General features: G+C 33.0%; 1 protein-coding gene across 8 annotated transcripts; it reads right to left on the reverse strand.

Annotated features, from left to right (window-relative positions):
• Positions 1-5,446: 5,446 nt before the first annotated feature.
• Positions 5,447-15,486, reverse strand: LOC148761452 (putative disease resistance protein At4g10780). Of its 8 annotated transcripts, none has more exons than XM_088807998.1 (14): positions 15,235-15,485; positions 14,892-14,961; positions 13,400-13,488; positions 13,126-13,231; positions 12,808-12,930; positions 12,491-12,603; positions 8,722-11,681; positions 7,709-7,895; positions 7,511-7,628; positions 7,078-7,234; positions 6,807-6,988; positions 6,419-6,720; positions 6,202-6,352; positions 5,447-6,063 (listed from the first exon to the last, which is right to left on the reverse strand). In XM_088807998.1, exon 7 carries the CDS (start codon positions 11,667-11,669, stop codon positions 8,769-8,771), a length of 2,901 nt encoding a protein of 966 aa, XP_088664124.1. In that variant the 5' UTR covers positions 11,670-11,681; positions 12,491-12,603; positions 12,808-12,930; positions 13,126-13,231; positions 13,400-13,488; positions 14,892-14,961; positions 15,235-15,485; the 3' UTR covers positions 5,447-6,063; positions 6,202-6,352; positions 6,419-6,720; positions 6,807-6,988; positions 7,078-7,234; positions 7,511-7,628; positions 7,709-7,895; positions 8,722-8,768. The 8 variants fall into 8 exon arrangements, with proteins under 8 accessions (XP_088664124.1, XP_088664126.1, XP_088664121.1 ...); XM_088808000.1 differs by having other exon boundaries at positions 5,447-5,676; positions 5,779-6,063; positions 6,202-6,720; XM_088807995.1 differs by having other exon boundaries at positions 6,202-6,720; positions 7,709-7,846; positions 15,235-15,486.
• Between the last annotated feature and the right edge of the window lie 4,394 nt (positions 15,487-19,880).

A 19,880-nucleotide genomic window follows, 5' to 3' on the forward strand; every position in this document is an offset into this window, starting at 1 on the left:
CATATACTCATTGTATGCGCAATGTCTTAGAGTTTCCCTCCTTCCATCCATAATCCTACTTGGGAAAAGAAGACTTTAACCGCAAATTACTATTCATAAGATGTTTTCATTAATTATATCACAGATCAGCTTTTTCATTTTGCCCCATTTTTCTTACTATAATTAATTCAGCGTAATTAAGAGAATAAAAGCACGATAAAGAAAGAATCAAAATAATTTTATGTAAGTTGACAAAGTAGTTTTATGTATAGATTTCTCTTGTCGATTCTCAAGATGATGGTGGAATCACCAGAACCATTTATTATATGTCAACTTCCCAGCTGGTTGTGAATTAATTTTTCTATAATTTTCGTCTGACGTTTGTACATCTTAGTAATGATCTGAAGCGGGCCAGAGCAGGAGGCTTTGAGCTGTAATTTGTTTGCATCTGCAACATGATTGAAGAATCTAATTAACTATGCACAACAAGTTTATCCCTAGATGTAAGTAATGAGAAAGAAGCTATACATGCTTGTCAGCCATTTCAGATTACTTGAAAAGATAAATTGTTGAAGAAACCAGTTTTATCATTTCGTCTTCTTCCAGAATAGCCTGTTTATGATTCCGTGGGTATTGGTTATGAATTGGGGTATTTCCATTCCATCATCCGCTGTTTAAAATCAGAAAAAAGAAGCAGCAAAGCAAAGCCAAGGGAAGATAATAGCAGCTAGGAAAATCTCCTGTCCAAATATTAATATATATCAATCAAATGATTGGGCAAAAGCCAATATCTTCCATGCTGATAAGAATAAATGTATCTGATTGAGAGAAACTGAATATGCCTACTCCATAAAAACAATGAATCAAAATATTATTATGCCTGCAAATATTTTTATGGTACATATATGACATTAAAGGCAAAAGAACTTGACATGGGACAGGCAGGCAACAAGATCGTAGAAAACATCTTCAATGATTACGGAGCCTTCTATTAAGTTTATGTAGAAAATACGTACAAATAAGTAATGGCTTATCATGCATTTTTATTTTTGTTATGATATGAGCATTAAATGACTCTTCCTCAATGAAACATCTGAAAGAGTGCAGGATAAAAGAATTCAAAACAATTTACAACTGATGAAGTTTCAGTGCAGTCATCTTGTTAATGTCTCTGTGACACAAATATACCGCAAGTAGGCACTCGCAGGGTGCTATGCTCAAATTGGGGCTAAACCACTGCTATCAGAGCCGAAGGTACAAGACATACTGGTCAATAGCATAAAATAATGGCTTGGAGTTGAAAGAGTTAAGTATACGGTTAATCAATTATCGAGCATCTAGTACTGACAGAGTCATTTCATTTGTCGAAGAAGATACGTGCTTGTCTGATGAAGAATCTTCTTCATGAAGTGGACTTTTCTTAAACAAAATACCAAGTTGTTTGGGGTGTGGCAATTCAGTTTCACTTCCCAACATCAGAATCACAAATGACATACTTGGCCTATCCTCAGGATGCTGTTGTAAACTTAAAAGACTGATAATGGATGAATTGTATCACTTCTGATAGATTGCAAAGACCCTCCCAAGCATTCTTCAACAAGTTTTAAAGGACTGCCTTATTTCCATAATCTCCATGCCTGCAGCAAATTGAAACCCTTTTAGGTTTTATCAGTCCAAGATAAGCAGCAAAAAATTGATTATAAAAATATCTGCTGAAACTGACATGTTCAACAAGGTTCATGTTCTTCATAATTCATTTTCTTCTCATAAAGGATAATTTTGAAGATCTTGATTTCTTGACAAATTTTGCAAGGATAATTTCTCACAAAGGATAATTTTGCATTGTCGTATTTGCTTCATAATTCCTTCTCATTATATAGGAATTTGCAAGGGGATCTGCTTAGTGATATCAACAAGCTGAAGCATCTACGCTTATATTTTTCATCTTTGGTAACATCTCTGAATCTCACCTTCTGGCATAAATTCATCTTTCAACAAACTCCATAAATTTTTTTTTTTGGTTCTTTCTCTTTAATTTGTGCCTCTATTCTTTTTCCTTTTTTGTCTAATTAGGTTGAAAATAATTCAACTTTGCGTTGAGTTGCCGATTTTAATTCTTTCTTTTTAATTAGAGAAAGAGGGATTCAAAGCCTGATCTTTAGACAAAAAAAAAAAAAATCATGAATCAACCAAATAGCCAATTGATTGGGTGCTGCTGACTTCAATTTTTTTGTCTTCACAATTCATTGATTCTCTTCTCTCATAGGATTAGGATTTTCATTTTTGCAAGGAGATAATCTATTTGTTGCTGCTATTTTTCTTGACTGCACTTGTTTCTCCAATTAATTAAGGGTCTTTTCAGGATAGAAGTATCACTTCATTGCCTTATTGAATTAAGTTGTCTATACTTATGATTTAGTTTTATCTTTGATAACATTAATTAATCAGAATCTTAAATTATAACATAAATTTATGAGAAAATTGTGAGAAATGACCTTCATAGAGAGGTGACTTCAAAAATGACCGTCTTTATAATTTTAATTGTTTTTAGCCAGTTTTTGGTATGACTTGACAATAATACCCTTTAAACAATTTTAGGCAAATTAAAATGGTTTCAGTTTTCTCTTTCCTACCATCCAGATAAAAATTTCAAAATTAAATCTCGATTTCTCTCTTTACTCAAATATGTCTATTTCGCCATCCAATTCGCAAATATGACATCAAGCTCTTTCTTATTTTGTTTTTTTTTTTATGGTGGATCTTGGGATTCTTAAGGGTGATGAACAGTGATTTTGCTCTTTGCAAGCAGCGATTTTGCTCAAGAGAAAGAACAGCTAAAGCATGTTTGATGGGTTTTATGGTGTTTCACGATTTTATTGTGTCTGGGATTGGAATGATTGTTAAGCATGTTTGTTAGGGATTTTGATTTTTTTTATGAGATTTTGAGTTGAAATTGTTCAGGAAATATTTTGTAAAGAGGGTATATTTTGTTTTTGTATAAAGAGAGTGAGCAAGACCTCCTGATAGGGATATATTTTCTCTTGCTTTGGAGGGTTATGGAGTTTTGTAACCTATCTTTTATGAAATGCACAATTTCATAGCTTAGCAAAAAAAAAAAAATATGTGTTTTAGGTTCTTGAGTTTGTTGGTTTATTCATAGAACCCTAAAATTGAGTTTACTGGTTTTTAGGTATTGCGTGACTTAATCACCGTGTGACTAGTTTTTAGTCATTACGTGATTGGTTTTAGGCACTACGTGACTAGTTTTTGTACATTGCATGACTGATTTTTAAGCAACGCCTAAGTCACACAATGCCTTACGAACTAGTCACACAATGCCTTACTAACAAGTCACGCAATACCTTACTAACAAGTCACGCAATGCCTATCAACTAGTCACGCAATGCCTTATCAGAAACTAGTCACGCAATGCCTTATAAAAAACTAGTCACGTAATGCCCAAAATCAGTCACGCAATGCCTATTAACTAGTCACGCAATGTCTTATCAGAAATCAGCCACGCAGTACTTAAAAACTAGTCACATAATTTCCAAAAATCACCAAAACTCTAGAATTCCATTTAACAAGATCAACAACTTCAAACGATACACCATATTCCATTTAACAACATAATTACCAAATATGAATGCTCAAAATGTTCGAAAGTTTTTATTCATATATCAAAAATCACTCTAAAATGTTTAAAAATGCTCAAAACGCTCACAAGTTTTCTTCGTGCATCAAAAACTACTCCAAAATACTCAAAATACTTAAACGTTTTTCTTTCTGGTAAGGAATACTCCAGAGATGAATAGTCTGGTGAGAAAAGCTCAAAAAATATAAGTCAGTTTGAGGTGCAAACCTAAACATACTTGACCCATTAATAGGTTTCAGGTTAAGGCAAGGAGCCTAGCGAATGGGTCGGTTTCATTAAAGACAATTTTGTCCAATTTTTTTCTCTTAGCTAAAAGTAGATAAAATTATAGGGACGACTATTGTTAAAAACGCCTTGTGTCTCAAGCCCATTTATGAATAGCACTCAAAATTAATTAATAGTCAATGAGTCAATGCTGCAAGCCATTGCTAACATTGCTAACGTTTGTACCAAACTTGAAATTATGGAGAAAAAAATAATTAATAGTCAATGAGTGAATGCTAAAATATTGCTAACATTTGTACAAAACTTTAAATTATGAGAAAAAAATAATTAATAGCTAGTGAGTCAATGCTAACAATATTGCTAATAAATGTACAAATCTTATATAAATCTTCTATGAAACTGATTGACTTGAATTACTATATAAATCTTAATAATCATATTTAAACCTGATGTGATATCACAAATCTGTCTTCCAATAAATTACCAAGAAATTGCAATAACATGTCCTAAGGGTTAAAAATGCTATTAAAACTCCCCTACTTTCCCCCAATCAGTTTGTTTAGAATAGCATAAACCTATAAAATTTCATGTTTTTGGCTTTGTTAGGTCATCCATGATGGCACCGCAATGACTCAAACAGGAAAAGTTAGAAACTAAGCATTCTGACTAAAAAGAAAGATAAAAAGGAAGAAGTGGGAGAAAAGAAGATGCAACAACTTAAGTAAGCATTGCCTGTTTCCTCGAATTTTTTTCTTTTTATTAACATATGAAAAGTTCCCAGGCAAAAGCGAAAATTCAAATTATTTCTATAATGAAGGGCTAATTAACACCTTATTAATTGTTAATTAAGTCTTCTTAAAACTACTCATTCAGATAAATTACAATGTTCTTCCTTTTTTATGTATATAAAAAAGTTGTTCTAACTATATGAATTTGTTCGATCATTGATTTTCTCAATCAATCAGTTAGAGTTGAGAAGCAGATCATGTTTTAAGAAGTTGATGTGAATAAAATATTGTGAGACAATGAGCAGAGGGAATGAGTAAACAAATATATTACTCGACTCTACAACAAAGAGTAGGAACTGCAAATGTCAATCTATGATTTAATAATCGGATTAATATGTGCTACTAACACAACCAATGGTTCTGAAACTCGTGATTATGATGAGATGTAAATTTAATGAAGTTATTACAACCCAAGATTAATTTAATCAGCTATCAATGTCAAAAAACTTCACTTTCCTAGCACATAAACCATGAACAGCCATTTTTAAATCTTGCTTGCAGTGTGTACAGATCATATATCTCAGATGATAGAGTTCGGCAGGAAATCAATCGAAAGATTGGGCTAAAGCCAAGATGTTCCATGCTGATAAGAATAAATGTATTTGATTGAGAGAAACTGAATATGCCTACTCCATAAAAACAATGAATCAAAATATTATTTTGCCTGTAAATATTTTTATGGTACATATATGACATTAAAGGCAAAAGAACTTCACATGGGACAGGCAGGCAACAAGATCGTAGAGAACATCATCAATGATTACGGAGCCTTCTACTAAGTTTATGTAACAAATACAAATAAGTAACGGCTTATCATGCATTTTTATTTTTGTTATGATATGAGCATTAAATGACTCTTCCTCAATGAAACATCTGAAAGAGTACAGGATAAAAGAAATCAAAACAATTTACAACTGATGAAGTTTCAGTGCAGTCATCTTGTTAATGTCTCTGTGAGACAAATATACCGCAAGTAGGCACTTGCAGGGTGCTATGCTCAAATTGGGACTAAACTACCGGTATCAAAGCCTGAGGTACAAAACATACTGGTCAATAGCATATAATAATAATGACTTGGAGATGAAAGAGTTAAGTATACAGTTAATCAATTATCGAGCATCTAGTACTGACAGAGTCATTTCATTTGTTGAAGAAGATACATGCTTGTCTGATGAAGAACCTTCTTCATGAAGTGGTCTTTTCAGCAATAAAAAACTACGTCGTATGGGTGTGGCAATTTAGTTTCACTTCCCAACATCAGAATCACAGTTGACATACTTGGCCTATCCTCAGGATGCTGTTGTACATTAAAAAGACTAATATGGATGCATTGTATCACTTCTAATAGGTTGCAAGACTCTTCTAAGCATTCTTCAACAAGTTCTGAAGGGTACCTTATTTCCATAATCTCCATGCCTGCAACAAATTGAAACCCTTTTAGGTTTTATCAGACCAAGATAAGCAACTAAAATTTGATTATAATCCCTGCTTAAAGAGCAGGGCTCAAATCCCCCTTCCCCCAAGTCCAAAAAAAAAAAATCAGCTGAAACTGACATGTTCAACAAGGTTGGCGCTCTGAGTTGGATGGTAAGGGCCCCTATCTTTCTTCCCACTTAATATCTCCAGCAGTAATATACCAGAGCTAAAGACAGTTGATTTTGCAGAAAATAGTCCATCAATAGCAAATTCTGGTGCCATATAACCACTGCAGAACATCATTTAAAGCAATAAATATATGAGGATTTTTAGACATTATGAAATAAAGTGACACTAAGTTCCAGCCACTCTTTTAGCATTCCCTTCAGTTTGGTCTCCTCCAAAAGTTCTAGCCGAGCCAAAATCTGAAAATTTTGGATTCATCTCACTATCAAGCAGGACGTTACTAGCTTTAAGATCTCTAAATAATCCTCAATCCTGAATCTTGATGAAGATAGAGTAGTCCCCTAGCATTGTCGCAGATAATTCCCAAACTCTTGGACCAATTCAGTCCTTTACTTCTTGTTTGATCTGGCAATTGGTAGGTATTCTCTTCATGTCAGTCCAATATCATTTTTGATCTTTGGAAGCAGCAAACTGCACCATGTGTAAAATGTATGAAATATTTATGATAAGAGAAGCAATAAACCAAACTAAATTGACAGGTTTTCAATGATTCAGACCACAAATGAATGAGTGAAGGCTTCTGTTAAGCATGTACTCATAAACCACCCAAGAAGCCTTACAAGATTCTGATGTTGAAGTTTGGCAATCAATTTTACTTCAATTTTAAACTCTTTCAATTTTGTCCAGAACTTTTTGAAAGCCTCTTCACAGCAATTTCTTGTCCGTTTGCTAGTGTCCCCTGGAAAACTACACTTTAGATTGAGCTTCAATAATAAAGATAAATTCTCTGTACTTAAGGTAACTTCAATTATATGATGCAACTTTTACCTTATAAACAGTTCCAAAACCACCTTCCCTTAGCTTGATGTCCACAGAAAAGCTATCAGTAGCACGAGCTATGGTATGAGGCTCAAATATTAGAAGCTCCATGTCTTCATCTTGGACTTGATTTTCTTGATCATTTTCCTTATTGTCTTTTGTTTCTCTGAAACAGTAGCCAAAATAGGCTTGGCATTCACCATAAAATATGATAGATTCTTATGCATTTTGATTGAGCTAGATAATTGGACAAAAAGCTGATGTGGTTTTTGAGATCACACAAGACCATGCATCTCCAGTCATTTGCTTCATTAAAAACTCTATTTTCACAATGATAAGCATTGAAGAAACTGCATGTTGATTTGCTAGCATCACTATTAACAAAGTAACTTTTAACAAAGGAACAAAATGAGCATTTTTGTGAAGGATATATCAAAGTTACCTTTCAACTTTCTGGGGCTTCTGTAAATGTAATAACTGACAATAAACAGCCCTGAAAGCACAGGATAGTAGTGTTCTAATCACTGCAGCAAGCTCCATCCTGAGCTTATCTTTCAATTCTGTATGACAGAATTTGATAAAGAAAAGCATATATGAGCAAAAAAGAGTAATGAAAACAAGAGAAAATGTAGACTCATACCTGATTTTGAAGCAGACACTCTAACATATAGATCCTGCCCTACTGATTGAAACTGTCTGTAATCAATCAAATTATCAAAACAAAAGGCGCAACCACAACCTCTTCCTCCATTATCTGAACTAGTGTATGCTTGGCTTTCTGCATTCCATGTGAAGTCTTGTATCATTAGTTTGGTTCAGAACAAGTCCTGTGATCAATGATTTCTATTTGAGACATTTTGTATGGTTGAAATATAAAATAGAAATACCAGGCTGATAGATCATGCATTCTTTTATAGGATGATGTGATTAACCGACTCTTCATCAATGAACTATACACAAAGTGCAGTAGAAAACAAGTAACAAACATTTAGATTTATGATAACTTGTCAATATGGGGGCTAAATTTCTTTGATAAAAATTTGACGTTTATTTCATGATGTCCTGAGCTTAGCTAGGCATCTTTCTAAATGCTCAAAAAGAGTTTTATAGCTAATGGACAGATTAGTGATCTGAAGAGGTAGTAATCTTGTTTTTAATCTTTAGCTAAGGCCTTTTGGCTAGCTGCTCACTCACTTTCAGAGAAGTGCTTCTAAACATTTATGAGAAATAGGGATGCTCTGTTTGTAATTGCAGGGTAAAGAAAATTTTTAATTAGTGGTTTGTCATGACCAGTAATATCTCTCCAATACCTATGTTGAGAAGAGAGAAAAATAAAAGGGCTAAGATCAACGTTATACATGAAATGGGTACATAGAAATTGAGTTTCAAAGAAGCCATAGCTGGTACTGTTATAAAGTTTGGACAGAGGAGGAGAAAGTTTTATGTATCATTTTGTGGATGAATGAGGTAAGAAGATTCAGTACATAAAAAGGTATTCAATTGGGGATTTTACCATTATACATAAAATTAAAAAACCATATTTTCTTTTTTATAAAAAGAAGAGCAATTATATACCAAATGAGAAAGAGATAAATGAATAAAAATAAAAACAGAATGTTTGAAATTTTAACAAGAAGCAAGAGGGCACTGTACCATTGAGGGCCGTGGAGCCACATTTAATCGAATAGCTCTTCTCCATCTCATTCTATTAAAAAATGAAGAAAGGGAGAAAGGACATCCTTAGCATTAGGCTGATCCCATTCCACTGATTGCCACCATTCTCTCGGCGATACTGTGACTTCTTTTAGAGAAGGAGGAGGAGATGGTTTCCCATTTTCAACAAGGGGAAGAGACAAAGGGATCCTCTTTACTTCTGGACATTCAACTATTTGAAGAAATTGGATAGAATCTGCAGGAATCATAATTCCACCACTGCAAATGCTTTTCAATTTTGGTAAGTCTTGCAACCACAATGATTTTAATTTGGGAAGAATAAATGTTGTTCCTTCTCCTTTGTGATTTTCTTCTGATGCTATTATTTCCTCCATTTCTTCACAACCTCGAACATAAATATTCTCTAAGTTTGGGAGGCCTTGCAACTGCTCAACTGGAAACAACTTCTTAATTTTCGGAGAAAGCCACAGATGCAATTTTTTAAGAGAAGAGAAGATGGCAGGTGGTGTTGGAGCATGAGAGGTAGATTCAATTTCAACCGCTACTCCTACTCTCACAACTTCACGCAAGTTTTTCAACAAAAATAGGCGTAACTCCTCAATGTTGTCAAGTGCGTCACAAGACGATAATGACAAGTCAACCACACACTCCATCCCTTCACACTCCCTAATTTGACATTCCTTCAAGTCAGTCGCCTTACGAAACAAAGGAATGTTGTTTAAACATTTGAAATCATCACACTTCACAATAGTTAAAGTTTGAAGGCCATGTGGGACCACCCTATCATCACACCTCTCTATCTCCGAATCTGTGAATATAACCTCTTTCTCAATTGTTTTGAAATTTGGGGGACACCCAAAATTCCGTAACAAAGGTGTTCCCCCCACTTGAAAAAAGAAAGATGTAGGGTATTTACCTTGTGTACACTCTGCGTATTTCTTAAACTCTTGCATGTTGCGAAATGAACATGAAACCCACTCAAGCTTCCTCAATTGGCCTACTTCTTCTCCCTTTACAAGCGTCTCCCCTATCATTAAGCATTGAAGATGACAAATCCTCCGTAATATTCCTACTGGTAGCTCTTCTAGAGCCCATGACGTCATACGAAGATCTCTCAAGTTTTCTAACATCTCTATACCATGAGGAACCTCTTCAATTCTTGTTTTCCAAAGGTTCAACTTTCTTAGTGCTGTGAGCTCTACTAAGGAAGGCACCTTTTTTAAGTGCTCACAATCAGAAAGTATCAATGCATTGAGAGTTTTCAAGTTTGAGATCGAATTGGGTAGACTCATTATTTTATTACGAGAAAGATCTAGAACTTTTAACCCAGACATGTGCTTAAAAAAGGATTCTGAAATCCTTCTTAAGTCAAAACTTTGCAATATCAAAGTTGATAAATGAGGCCATCTAGGTGATATGTGAGAAGGAATTTCTAATATTGAATTTCGCATCAAGGAAACTTTCTCAACACTCACTGTCCATTCTTGCTCACTTGGGAATTCTTTCAATTGCATACCGGCTTTTACCATGAACTGATGACCTTTAATATATAACGCCATGTCCCTCAAAACATCATGCATCTTAACTCCATCAATAAAATCTGCAGCCCTCTCTAATAGACAATTATTTTCAAGCTTATTTAAAATGCTATAACCTCTGTGATGCATTGCTTCTTTGGTCTGTAAGCCATCAAGAAGTCCCTCATCTATCCAATTTTCAATTAATTCCACTTTTGTAATTATAAAATCTTCAGGATATAAAGAGCAGTATAAGAAACAATTTTGAATTTTTGGATCTCTCAAATGGTCATAACTGAACTTCAAAGGCTCATATACTTCGATATCCAATTCTTTCACACTTTCCACACGCTCTTCTAATTCAATTAGTGCATTCTTCCACTCACAAAAATCATCTACCTCCTTCATGGTCCCGGCTATTGTCACAATACTAAGTGGTAAACCGCCACATTTCTCAACAATTTTGTCTACAATGTCCTTTAAATTTTGATCTTGTACAACTCTACGCCCCACGTGATCTAAGAATAAGTTCATGGACTCATTCTTTGAAAGTGGTTGCACTTTGACCACCTCACAACCCATAGACTTACAGACCTCAATCAATCTACTAGTGAGTACAACTTTCCTCCTCATTCCTAACGTTGGTTTAGGGATTCCCACATCCAATAGAGAAAATCGTTTCCAAACATCATCTAAGATCAACACATATCTCTTTCCCTCCAAAATATTCTTTAATTGTGCTGCTCGTTGCAATACAGTTGTTGGAAGAGCTTGTTTCAAAGAATTTGCAATATCTTCTTGCAATTTGAAAATATTCAATTCTTTTGATACAGTGACCCATATCACTTGATCAAACCGATTATCCTTCAACAACTGATTATTGATATGCTTCATAATGGTAGTTTTCCCTATACCACCCATTCCACATACTCCAATCATTCCAACCTCATCACCCATCAAATACTTCCAAATTTGTTCTTTTACATCGATTTCACCTTCTAGATTTGGTGTTAGTAATGTCACCCCGGTGGCTGGAGGCCCATCAACTGCCACACCGTCAAGGAAACTACCTTGTTGGTAAATTTTGTTTACGTTTTCAATAGTTTGGCAAACAAAACTTCCTAGACGGCCACGTGACAAGAATGAAACAGAAGGGAACTCCTCTTCAATGTTTTTGACTTCATTGCCGACCTTTTCTACATCTTTGAGCCAGTTCTCCACTTCTTTCTTCATCTTTTTCCCGCAACGATCCTCTGCTTCCATTTTTAATTCGAGGTCTCGCTTTCGAGAATTTAGACTATTCACATTTCCTCGAAGCTCATTCATATAATCTTCAAGTTTCCAATGATGATTTATGTATGGACCCCCAAAGCTCCTTATCACTTCAACAAATGACAATATCCAATCCATATTACGAGCTCACTGCAGTTTAAAAAGCCAACGTATATTAAGATTCTTGCTCCACATGTTATGTTTGAGTATAACAAAGATAAAATTGTCAATGAAGCTTTGTTTCAATGGTAAGGAAGATGTATAAGGTCGATATTACTTTTATGCTAGTTATTTATTTATTTATTTTATTGATAATTTGTTCATTGATTTTTTACACTAAATGTAATCATTTGTTTTGTCATGACTGTAATTTGTATTTGTTCTTGTAATATAAAAAAATATATATGTAAAAGCATTTTTGTTTTTAACTAAAATTCTAAATTTCTGTTGTTTGATTAATTAGTAATGAACTTTTTAATTACTGTATTTCTTAAATTCTGTTTTAGAATACTGGGTGAAGCATCTGTAATATTTTTATAAAGCATTACCAAGTGTTTTATTTCTTTTACCTTATTTTTTATATTTTCCTTCAAATTTTTCTTAATATTTCACTTTCAAGCAAAACTAAGTAAATATAAACCATAAATAATTAATAAATGATTTATTTTTCTTTCCCCCCCTGTTGATAGCTATCACAAATTCTTGGATTATAATTACATCATCAATAAAAGGAGGGATAAAGAGGAAAAACTAATTTTCAATAAAGATAAACATCAAAGGCACTAAAGAATATAAATTAATATTTGTTTGAACAATCCTAAAAAATTTCAATTATGGATTAATATAATCTAAACATAAGTAAGGAACCTTGTGATAATACCAATATATCCCACAAAGACATTAATTAAGAAATAATTGCAGGAAGAAATTGTGAGAGTAATGACCTTCAGGATATATACCTGGTTTGTTCTTCAAATTATTTGGAAAGATGAAACCCAAAGGTCAGTTAAAATGATCCACAAACCTCCTTGGCTCTGTGTTAAGCGCAAACTTCTAAGGCAGAAGAAACAAACTGGCATAAAATTAACAAGGAAAATTAGTAGTGTTAATAAAGGTGAAAATCTTATGTGTTATAGTCTTCAGAACTATTTGCCTAATTAAGAAAATAGAGGTATGACACAAAACAAAGAATCAAAATAATTAAGTGGAAGGAAAGATGATGAATCTGAGATTCCAGAAAACATGAACCCAAATCTATATTAAACAGTTTAATTACCTGGTCAAGTGAGGTAGATGAGTTGGTACTTGCATCCTTAGAGGGTGTGAAAGCAGGAAACTAAGATCTCTGTTAAATTTGTGCAGAAAACAGCAACAAGCAGATCTCTTTCCAAACTATTATCTATGAGAAGAAAATGAATAATGAAGCACATGAACTATTGAAAAGTGGACAAGGTGAATATTTATGTGGAAACTACAATAAATGCCCAACTTGTGTCGGAAGGTATGGTAAGTTGAATTTATGTTATAAGTTAAGATTCTAATTAATCACTGCTACCAAAGATAAACATAAATCACACAAATATAAACAGTTTACCTGGTTTAGGGAGATAGTGAAGTGATTCTTCTATCTTTAGAAGGTCTTTGTTAAATTTGAGAAGCAAGCACACTCAAGAAATATAGCAGCAATAAGCAGATGATCTCTGTGAGAAGAGAATCAATGAATTGTGAAGCTAGAAAGAATTAAAAGCTGGCAAGTCAATGCAAAGTCGTCGCACGAATTGTACATTCACTTTCCTTGAAGTTGTTTCACAGTAATGCAAATATGAATAGAAGAAAAACTGACAGAGTAGGACTGAATTATGGGGCACCTTGTCCTACTTTCCACTCCTTCATTATTGTCCTTCTCGTCTTCTGTTTCGCACTAATGCAAATATGAATTTAACAGATGGCCTGGTCCCTGGATTAAGAAACTTATAACATTAATAGAAGTTTATAATTTCAGAAGTGAATTAGTCTAACCAAAAAACTGAACAATTATTTTCTTGTTGCTGATAACAAAGGTTTGATTATATATTGTAAACAGAATGTAATATATTATAAATGGCCACAAAGAACCATCTCAAATTCTTGAATATATCATATCTATGTGGTTCCTAGTCTTGATCGTTACAACATTAATAAAAGGATGATGAGAATGGAGAAATCAATTGACTATAAATTTATAAATCACAAAATTTTTTATTAAAAAAGGAAACCATTTAAAGTTGATAACTTGCTTTTCTAACACATACATATTAAATAAATGTTATATATCTATTAATCAATGCAAAATTTTAATTTTGGTATTGAAAGACTAACTTTACTAAATTTGATTATGCATTTTACACATTTAATAAAAATTTAAGTTAGAATAGGTAAGAATATCTAATTGTTGGCCTTAATGAATATAGAAATTACTATTGAATGTTGAAAATGAATATAGGCATAATGCTAACAAAAACTCTTGAACTATTTAAGAAAATTCAAATAAACTTTTATTCTTTTATTGTGTTCATTCAAATCCTTATATTTTTATTTAACTTGGATCAAGTAAGCCTTATAACTAATAGTTGACTAATTGTTATTAATCAAAATGTCTCTTATCATTTTATATTCATGTGGTGTTGAGGTGACTCTGATGTTGAGGGTGAAAAATAAGATATGACCATATCATCATACCACATCAACGTGTTTTAAAAAATCTTAAAAAATAATTACAAAAGTAAACTAAGAACGTAGAATGACATTAAAAATACCATTTAAACTTAACAGCCATTTTTTCTTTTTATGGGAGAACAAAAACAAAGAGAGAATTTCACAAACATCTTGTTTAAGATTAATAAATGTCATGTATGCGTATTAAATAAATGTCATGCATATATTAATCAATGTAAAGTTTTAATTTTGATATTGAAAGACTAAATTTAGTACATTTGATTAGTTTTATTTATTCATTTTATTCATTGAATACAAATTTAAATTAGATAAAGTAAGAATTTCTAATTGTTGGCCTAAATGAATATAGAAATTACCATTTAATGTTAAAAATGGATATTTTCACACAAAAGTATATATTTGGTTGCATAACTCAAACAAAAGAAAAACTTCATACTATTAAAATTTTTGTTGGAGACTATAGTTGCTTACGTTATTTTAATCCTTTTTTTCCCATATATTTTGTCTACTTATATTTAGTTTCTATGGTTCCCTAGTCTCAATTCCATCATCAAATATAAATTAAAGAGAAAGAACCAAAAAAAAATTATATGGAGTTTGTTGAAGGATAAGTTTATGCCAGAAGGTAAGATTCAGAGATGTTACCAAAGATGAAAAATATAAGCGCAGATGCTTCAGCTTGTTGATATCACTAAGCAGATCCCCTTGCAGATTCCTATATAATGAGAAGGAATTATGAAGCAAATAAGTCAATGCAAAATTATCCTTTATGAGAAACTATCCTTGCAAAAATTGTCAAGAAATCAAGATCTTCAAAATTATCCTTTATGACAAAAAAACGAATGATGAAGAACGTGAACTATTGAAAAGTGGGCAAGATGAATATTTCTATGGAACTTATGTTAAGATGGGTTTGTGTTATAAGGTAAGATTCTGATTAATTAATGTTACCAAAGATGAAGACAAATCATAAGCATCGACAGTTTACCTGGTTCAGTGAGGCAGTGAATTAATTGATACTTCTATCCTCAAAGGGTCTTCATTAATTTTCGATAACAAGCATGTTGAAGAAAAATAAACAGCAAAAAGCAGATGATCTCCTTGCCAAATTGAAAGAAAATCCTAATCTTAAGCTTCCGTGAGAGGAAAATTAATGAATTATGAAGCAAGGAAGAATTAAAAGTCGTCGCACATGTTGTGAAGTCACTTTCCTTGGAGCTGTTTCACAATAATGCAAATGTGAATACAAGAAAAACTGGCAAAGTAGGACCGAATAATGGGGCCACTTATCCTACTCTCCTTTGTTGTTGTCCTCACAAGTCACAACTTTCTTTCACAGAATGTCCATTGGTTTCTACTTTCAAAGCTTGTAAAATTCACAGAAAAACTTTTCAGTTTGGCAGATTTTAGAGAGCAAACATGTTTAAACTGATGACCGTTGATTAGTATGCAATTCTTCCTTCAAAAGACCATTAGCTGTCTTGTGCATGCTCTACCTGGCCCTTAACAGTAATGACTAGCAGTTTATGGATTGCAGAAAAGCTACGTTATAGTAAATGCAGTTCTTCGAGTGTCATGTGAGGAGGGACAATGAACAAATAAAATTTTTTAGGATGAAAATTTGAGAATCCTTTCTCTTGCTTTTTCCCCATCAATTATACCATGATTGGTTGATTTTGGTGACTCTTGAACCTATAAATTATAAGCTAGTTAAGAAGTTAGCTTGAATCTGTCATTCTTACACTAAATAAGTCCGACATGACAATTCAGAAACATATACTCATTGTATGCGCAATGTCTTAGAGTTTCCCTCCTTCCATCCATAATCCTACTTGGGAAAAGAAGACTTTAACCGCAAATTACTATTCATAAGATGTTTTCATTAATTATATCACAGATCAGCTTTTTCATTTTGCCCCATTTTTCTTACTATAATTAATTCAGCGTAATTAAGAGAATAAAAGCACGATAAAGAAAGAATCAAAATAATTTTATGTAAGTTGACAAAGTAGTTTTATGTATAGATTTCTCTTGTCGATTCTCAAGATGATGGTGGAATCACCAGAACCATTTATTATATGTCAACTTCCCAGCTGGTTGTGAATTAATTTTTCTATAATTTTCGTCTGACGTTTGTACATCTTAGTAATGATCTGAAGCGGGCCAGAGCAGGAGGCTTTGAGCTGTAATTTGTTTGCATCTGCAACATGATTGAAGAATCTAATTAACTATGCACAACAAGTTTATCCCTAGATGTAAGTAATGAGAAAGAAGCTATACATGCTTGTCAGCCATTTCAGATTACTTGAAAAGATAAATTGTTGAAGAAACCAGTTTTATCATTTCGTCTTCTTCCAGAATAGCCTGTTTATGATTCCGTGGGTATTGGTTATGAATTGGGGTATTTCCATTCCATCATCCGCTGTTTAAAATCAGAAAAAAGAAGCAGCAAAGCAAAGCCAAGGGAAGATAATAGCAGCTAGGAAAATCTCCTGTCCAAATATTAATATATATCAATCAAATGATTGGGCAAAAGCCAATATCTTCCATGCTGATAAGAATAAATGTATCTGATTGAGAGAAACTGAATATGCCTACTCCATAAAAACAATGAATCAAAATATTATTATGCCTGCAAATATTTTTATGGTACATATATGACATTAAAGGCAAAAGAACTTGACATGGGACAGGCAGGCAACAAGATCGTAGAAAACATCTTCAATGATTACGGAGCCTTCTATTAAGTTTATGTAGAAAATACGTACAAATAAGTAATGGCTTATCATGCATTTTTATTTTTGTTATGATATGAGCATTAAATGACTCTTCCTCAATGAAACATCTGAAAGAGTGCAGGATAAAAGAATTCAAAACAATTTACAACTGATGAAGTTTCAGTGCAGTCATCTTGTTAATGTCTCTGTGACACAAATATACCGCAAGTAGGCACTCGCAGGGTGCTATGCTCAAATTGGGGCTAAACCACTGCTATCAAAGCCGAAGGTACAAGACATACTGGTCAATAGCATAAAATAATGGCTTGGAGTTGAAAGAGTTAAGTATACGGTTAATCAATTATCGAGCATCTAGTACTGACAGAGTCATTTCATTTGTCGAAGAAGATACGTGCTTGTCTGATGAAGAATCTTCTTCATGAAGTGGACTTTTCTTAAACAAAATACCAAGTTGTTTGGGGTGTGGCAATTCAGTTTCACTTCCCAACATCAGAATCACAAATGACATACTTGGCCTATCCTCAGGATGCTGTTGTAAACTTAAAAGACTGATAATGGATGAATTGTATCACTTCTGATAGATTGCAAAGACCCTCCCAAGCATTCTTCAACAAGTTTTAAAGGACTGCCTTATTTCCATAATCTCCATGCCTGCAGCAAATTGAAACCCTTTTAGGTTTTATCAGTCCAAGATAAGCAGCAAAAAATTGATTATAAAAATATCTGCTGAAACTGACATGTTCAACAAGGTTCATGTTCTTCATAATTCATTTTCTTCTCATAAAGGATAATTTTGAAGATCTTGATTTCTTGACAAATTTTGCAAGGATAATTTCTCACAAAGGATAATTTTGCATTGTCGTATTTGCTTCATAATTCCTTCTCATTATATAGGAATTTGCAAGGGGATCTGCTTAGTGATATCAACAAGCTGAAGCATCTACGCTTATATTTTTCATCTTTGGTAACATCTCTGAATCTCACCTTCTGGCATAAATTCATCTTTCAACAAACTCCATAAATTTTTTTTTTTGGTTCTTTCTCTTTAATTTGTGCCTCTATTCTTTTTCCTTTTTTGTCTAATTAGGTTGAAAATAATTCAACTTTGCGTTGAGTTGCCGATTTTAATTCTTTCTTTTTAATTAGAGAAAGAGGGATTCAAAGCCTGATCTTTAGACAAAAAAAAAAAAAATCATGAATCAACCAAATAGCCAATTGATTGGGTGCTGCTGACTTCAATTTTTTTGTCTTCACAATTCATTGATTCTCTTCTCTCATAGGATTAGGATTTTCATTTTTGCAAGGAGATAATCTATTTGTTGCTGCTATTTTTCTTGACTGCACTTGTTTCTCCAATTAATTAAGGGTCTTTTCAGGATAGAAGTATCACTTCATTGCCTTATTGAATTAAGTTGTCTATACTTATGATTTAGTTTTATCTTTGATAACATTAATTAATCAGAATCTTAAATTATAACATAAATTTATGAGAAAATTGTGAGAAATGACCTTCATAGAGAGGTGACTTCAAAAATGACCGTCTTTATAATTTTAATTGTTTTTAGCCAGTTTTTGGTATGACTTGACAATAATACCCTTTAAACAATTTTAGGCAAATTAAAATGGTTTCAGTTTTCTCTTTCCTACCATCCAGATAAAAATTTCAAAATTAAATCTCGATTTCTCTCTTTACTCAAATATGTCTATTTCGCCATCCAATTCGCAAATATGACATCAAGCTCTTTCTTATTTTGTTTTTTTTTTTATGGTGGATCTTGGGATTCTTAAGGGTGATGAACAGTGATTTTGCTCTTTGCAAGCAGCGATTTTGCTCAAGAGAAAGAACAGCTAAAGCATGTTTGATGGGTTTTATGGTGTTTCACGATTTTATTGTGTCTGGGATTGGAATGATTGTTAAGCATGTTTGTTAGGGATTTTGATTTTTTTTATGAGATTTTGAGTTGAAATTGTTCAGGAAATATTTTGTAAAGAGGGTATATTTTGTTTTTGTATAAAGAGAGTGAGCAAGACCTCCTGATAGGGATATATTTTCTCTTGCTTTGGAGGGTTATGGAGTTTTGTAACCTATCTTTTATGAAATGCACAATTTCATAGCTTAGCAAAAAAAAAAAAATATGTGTTTTAGGTTCTTGAGTTTGTTGGTTTATTCATAGAACCCTAAAATTGAGTTTACTGGTTTTTAGGTATTGCGTGACTTAATCACCGTGTGACTAGTTTTTAGTCATTACGTGATTGGTTTTAGGCACTACGTGACTAGTTTTTGTACATTGCATGACTGATTTTTAAGCAACGCCTAAGTCACACAATGCCTTACGAACTAGTCACACAATGCCTTACTAACAAGTCACGCAATACCTTACTAACAAGTCACGCAATGCCTATCAACTAGTCACGCAATGCCTTATCAGAAACTAGTCACGCAATGCCTTATAAAAAACTAGTCACGTAATGCCCAAAATCAGTCACGCAATGCCTATTAACTAGTCACGCAATGTCTTATCAGAAATCAGCCACGCAGTACTTAAAAACTAGTCACATAATTTCCAAAAATCACCAAAACTCTAGAATTCCATTTAACAAGATCAACAACTTCAAACGATACACCATATTCCATTTAACAACATAATTACCAAATATGAATGCTCAAAATGTTCGAAAGTTTTTATTCATATATCAAAAATCACTCTAAAATGTTTAAAAATGCTCAAAACGCTCACAAGTTTTCTTCGTGCATCAAAAACTACTCCAAAATACTCAAAATACTTAAACGTTTTTCTTTCTGGTAAAGAATACTCCAGAGATGAATAGTCTGGTGAGAAAAGCTCAAAAAATATAAGTCAGTTTGAGGTGCAAACCTAAACATACTTGACCCATT

The sequence above is a fragment of the Theobroma cacao genome, chromosome 7 (genome assembly GCF_053813885.1).
Source record: "Theobroma cacao isolate CCN51 chromosome 7, ASM5381388v1, whole genome shotgun sequence".
NCBI lineage: Eukaryota > Viridiplantae > Streptophyta > Magnoliopsida > Malvales > Malvaceae > Theobroma > Theobroma cacao.

Excerpts from the sequence above, each read along its gene's own strand:
- LOC148761452 (XM_088807995.1), bottom strand. The coding sequence starts at position 11,669 with ATGGATTGGATATTGTCATTTGTTGAAGTGATAAGGAGCTTTGGGGGT.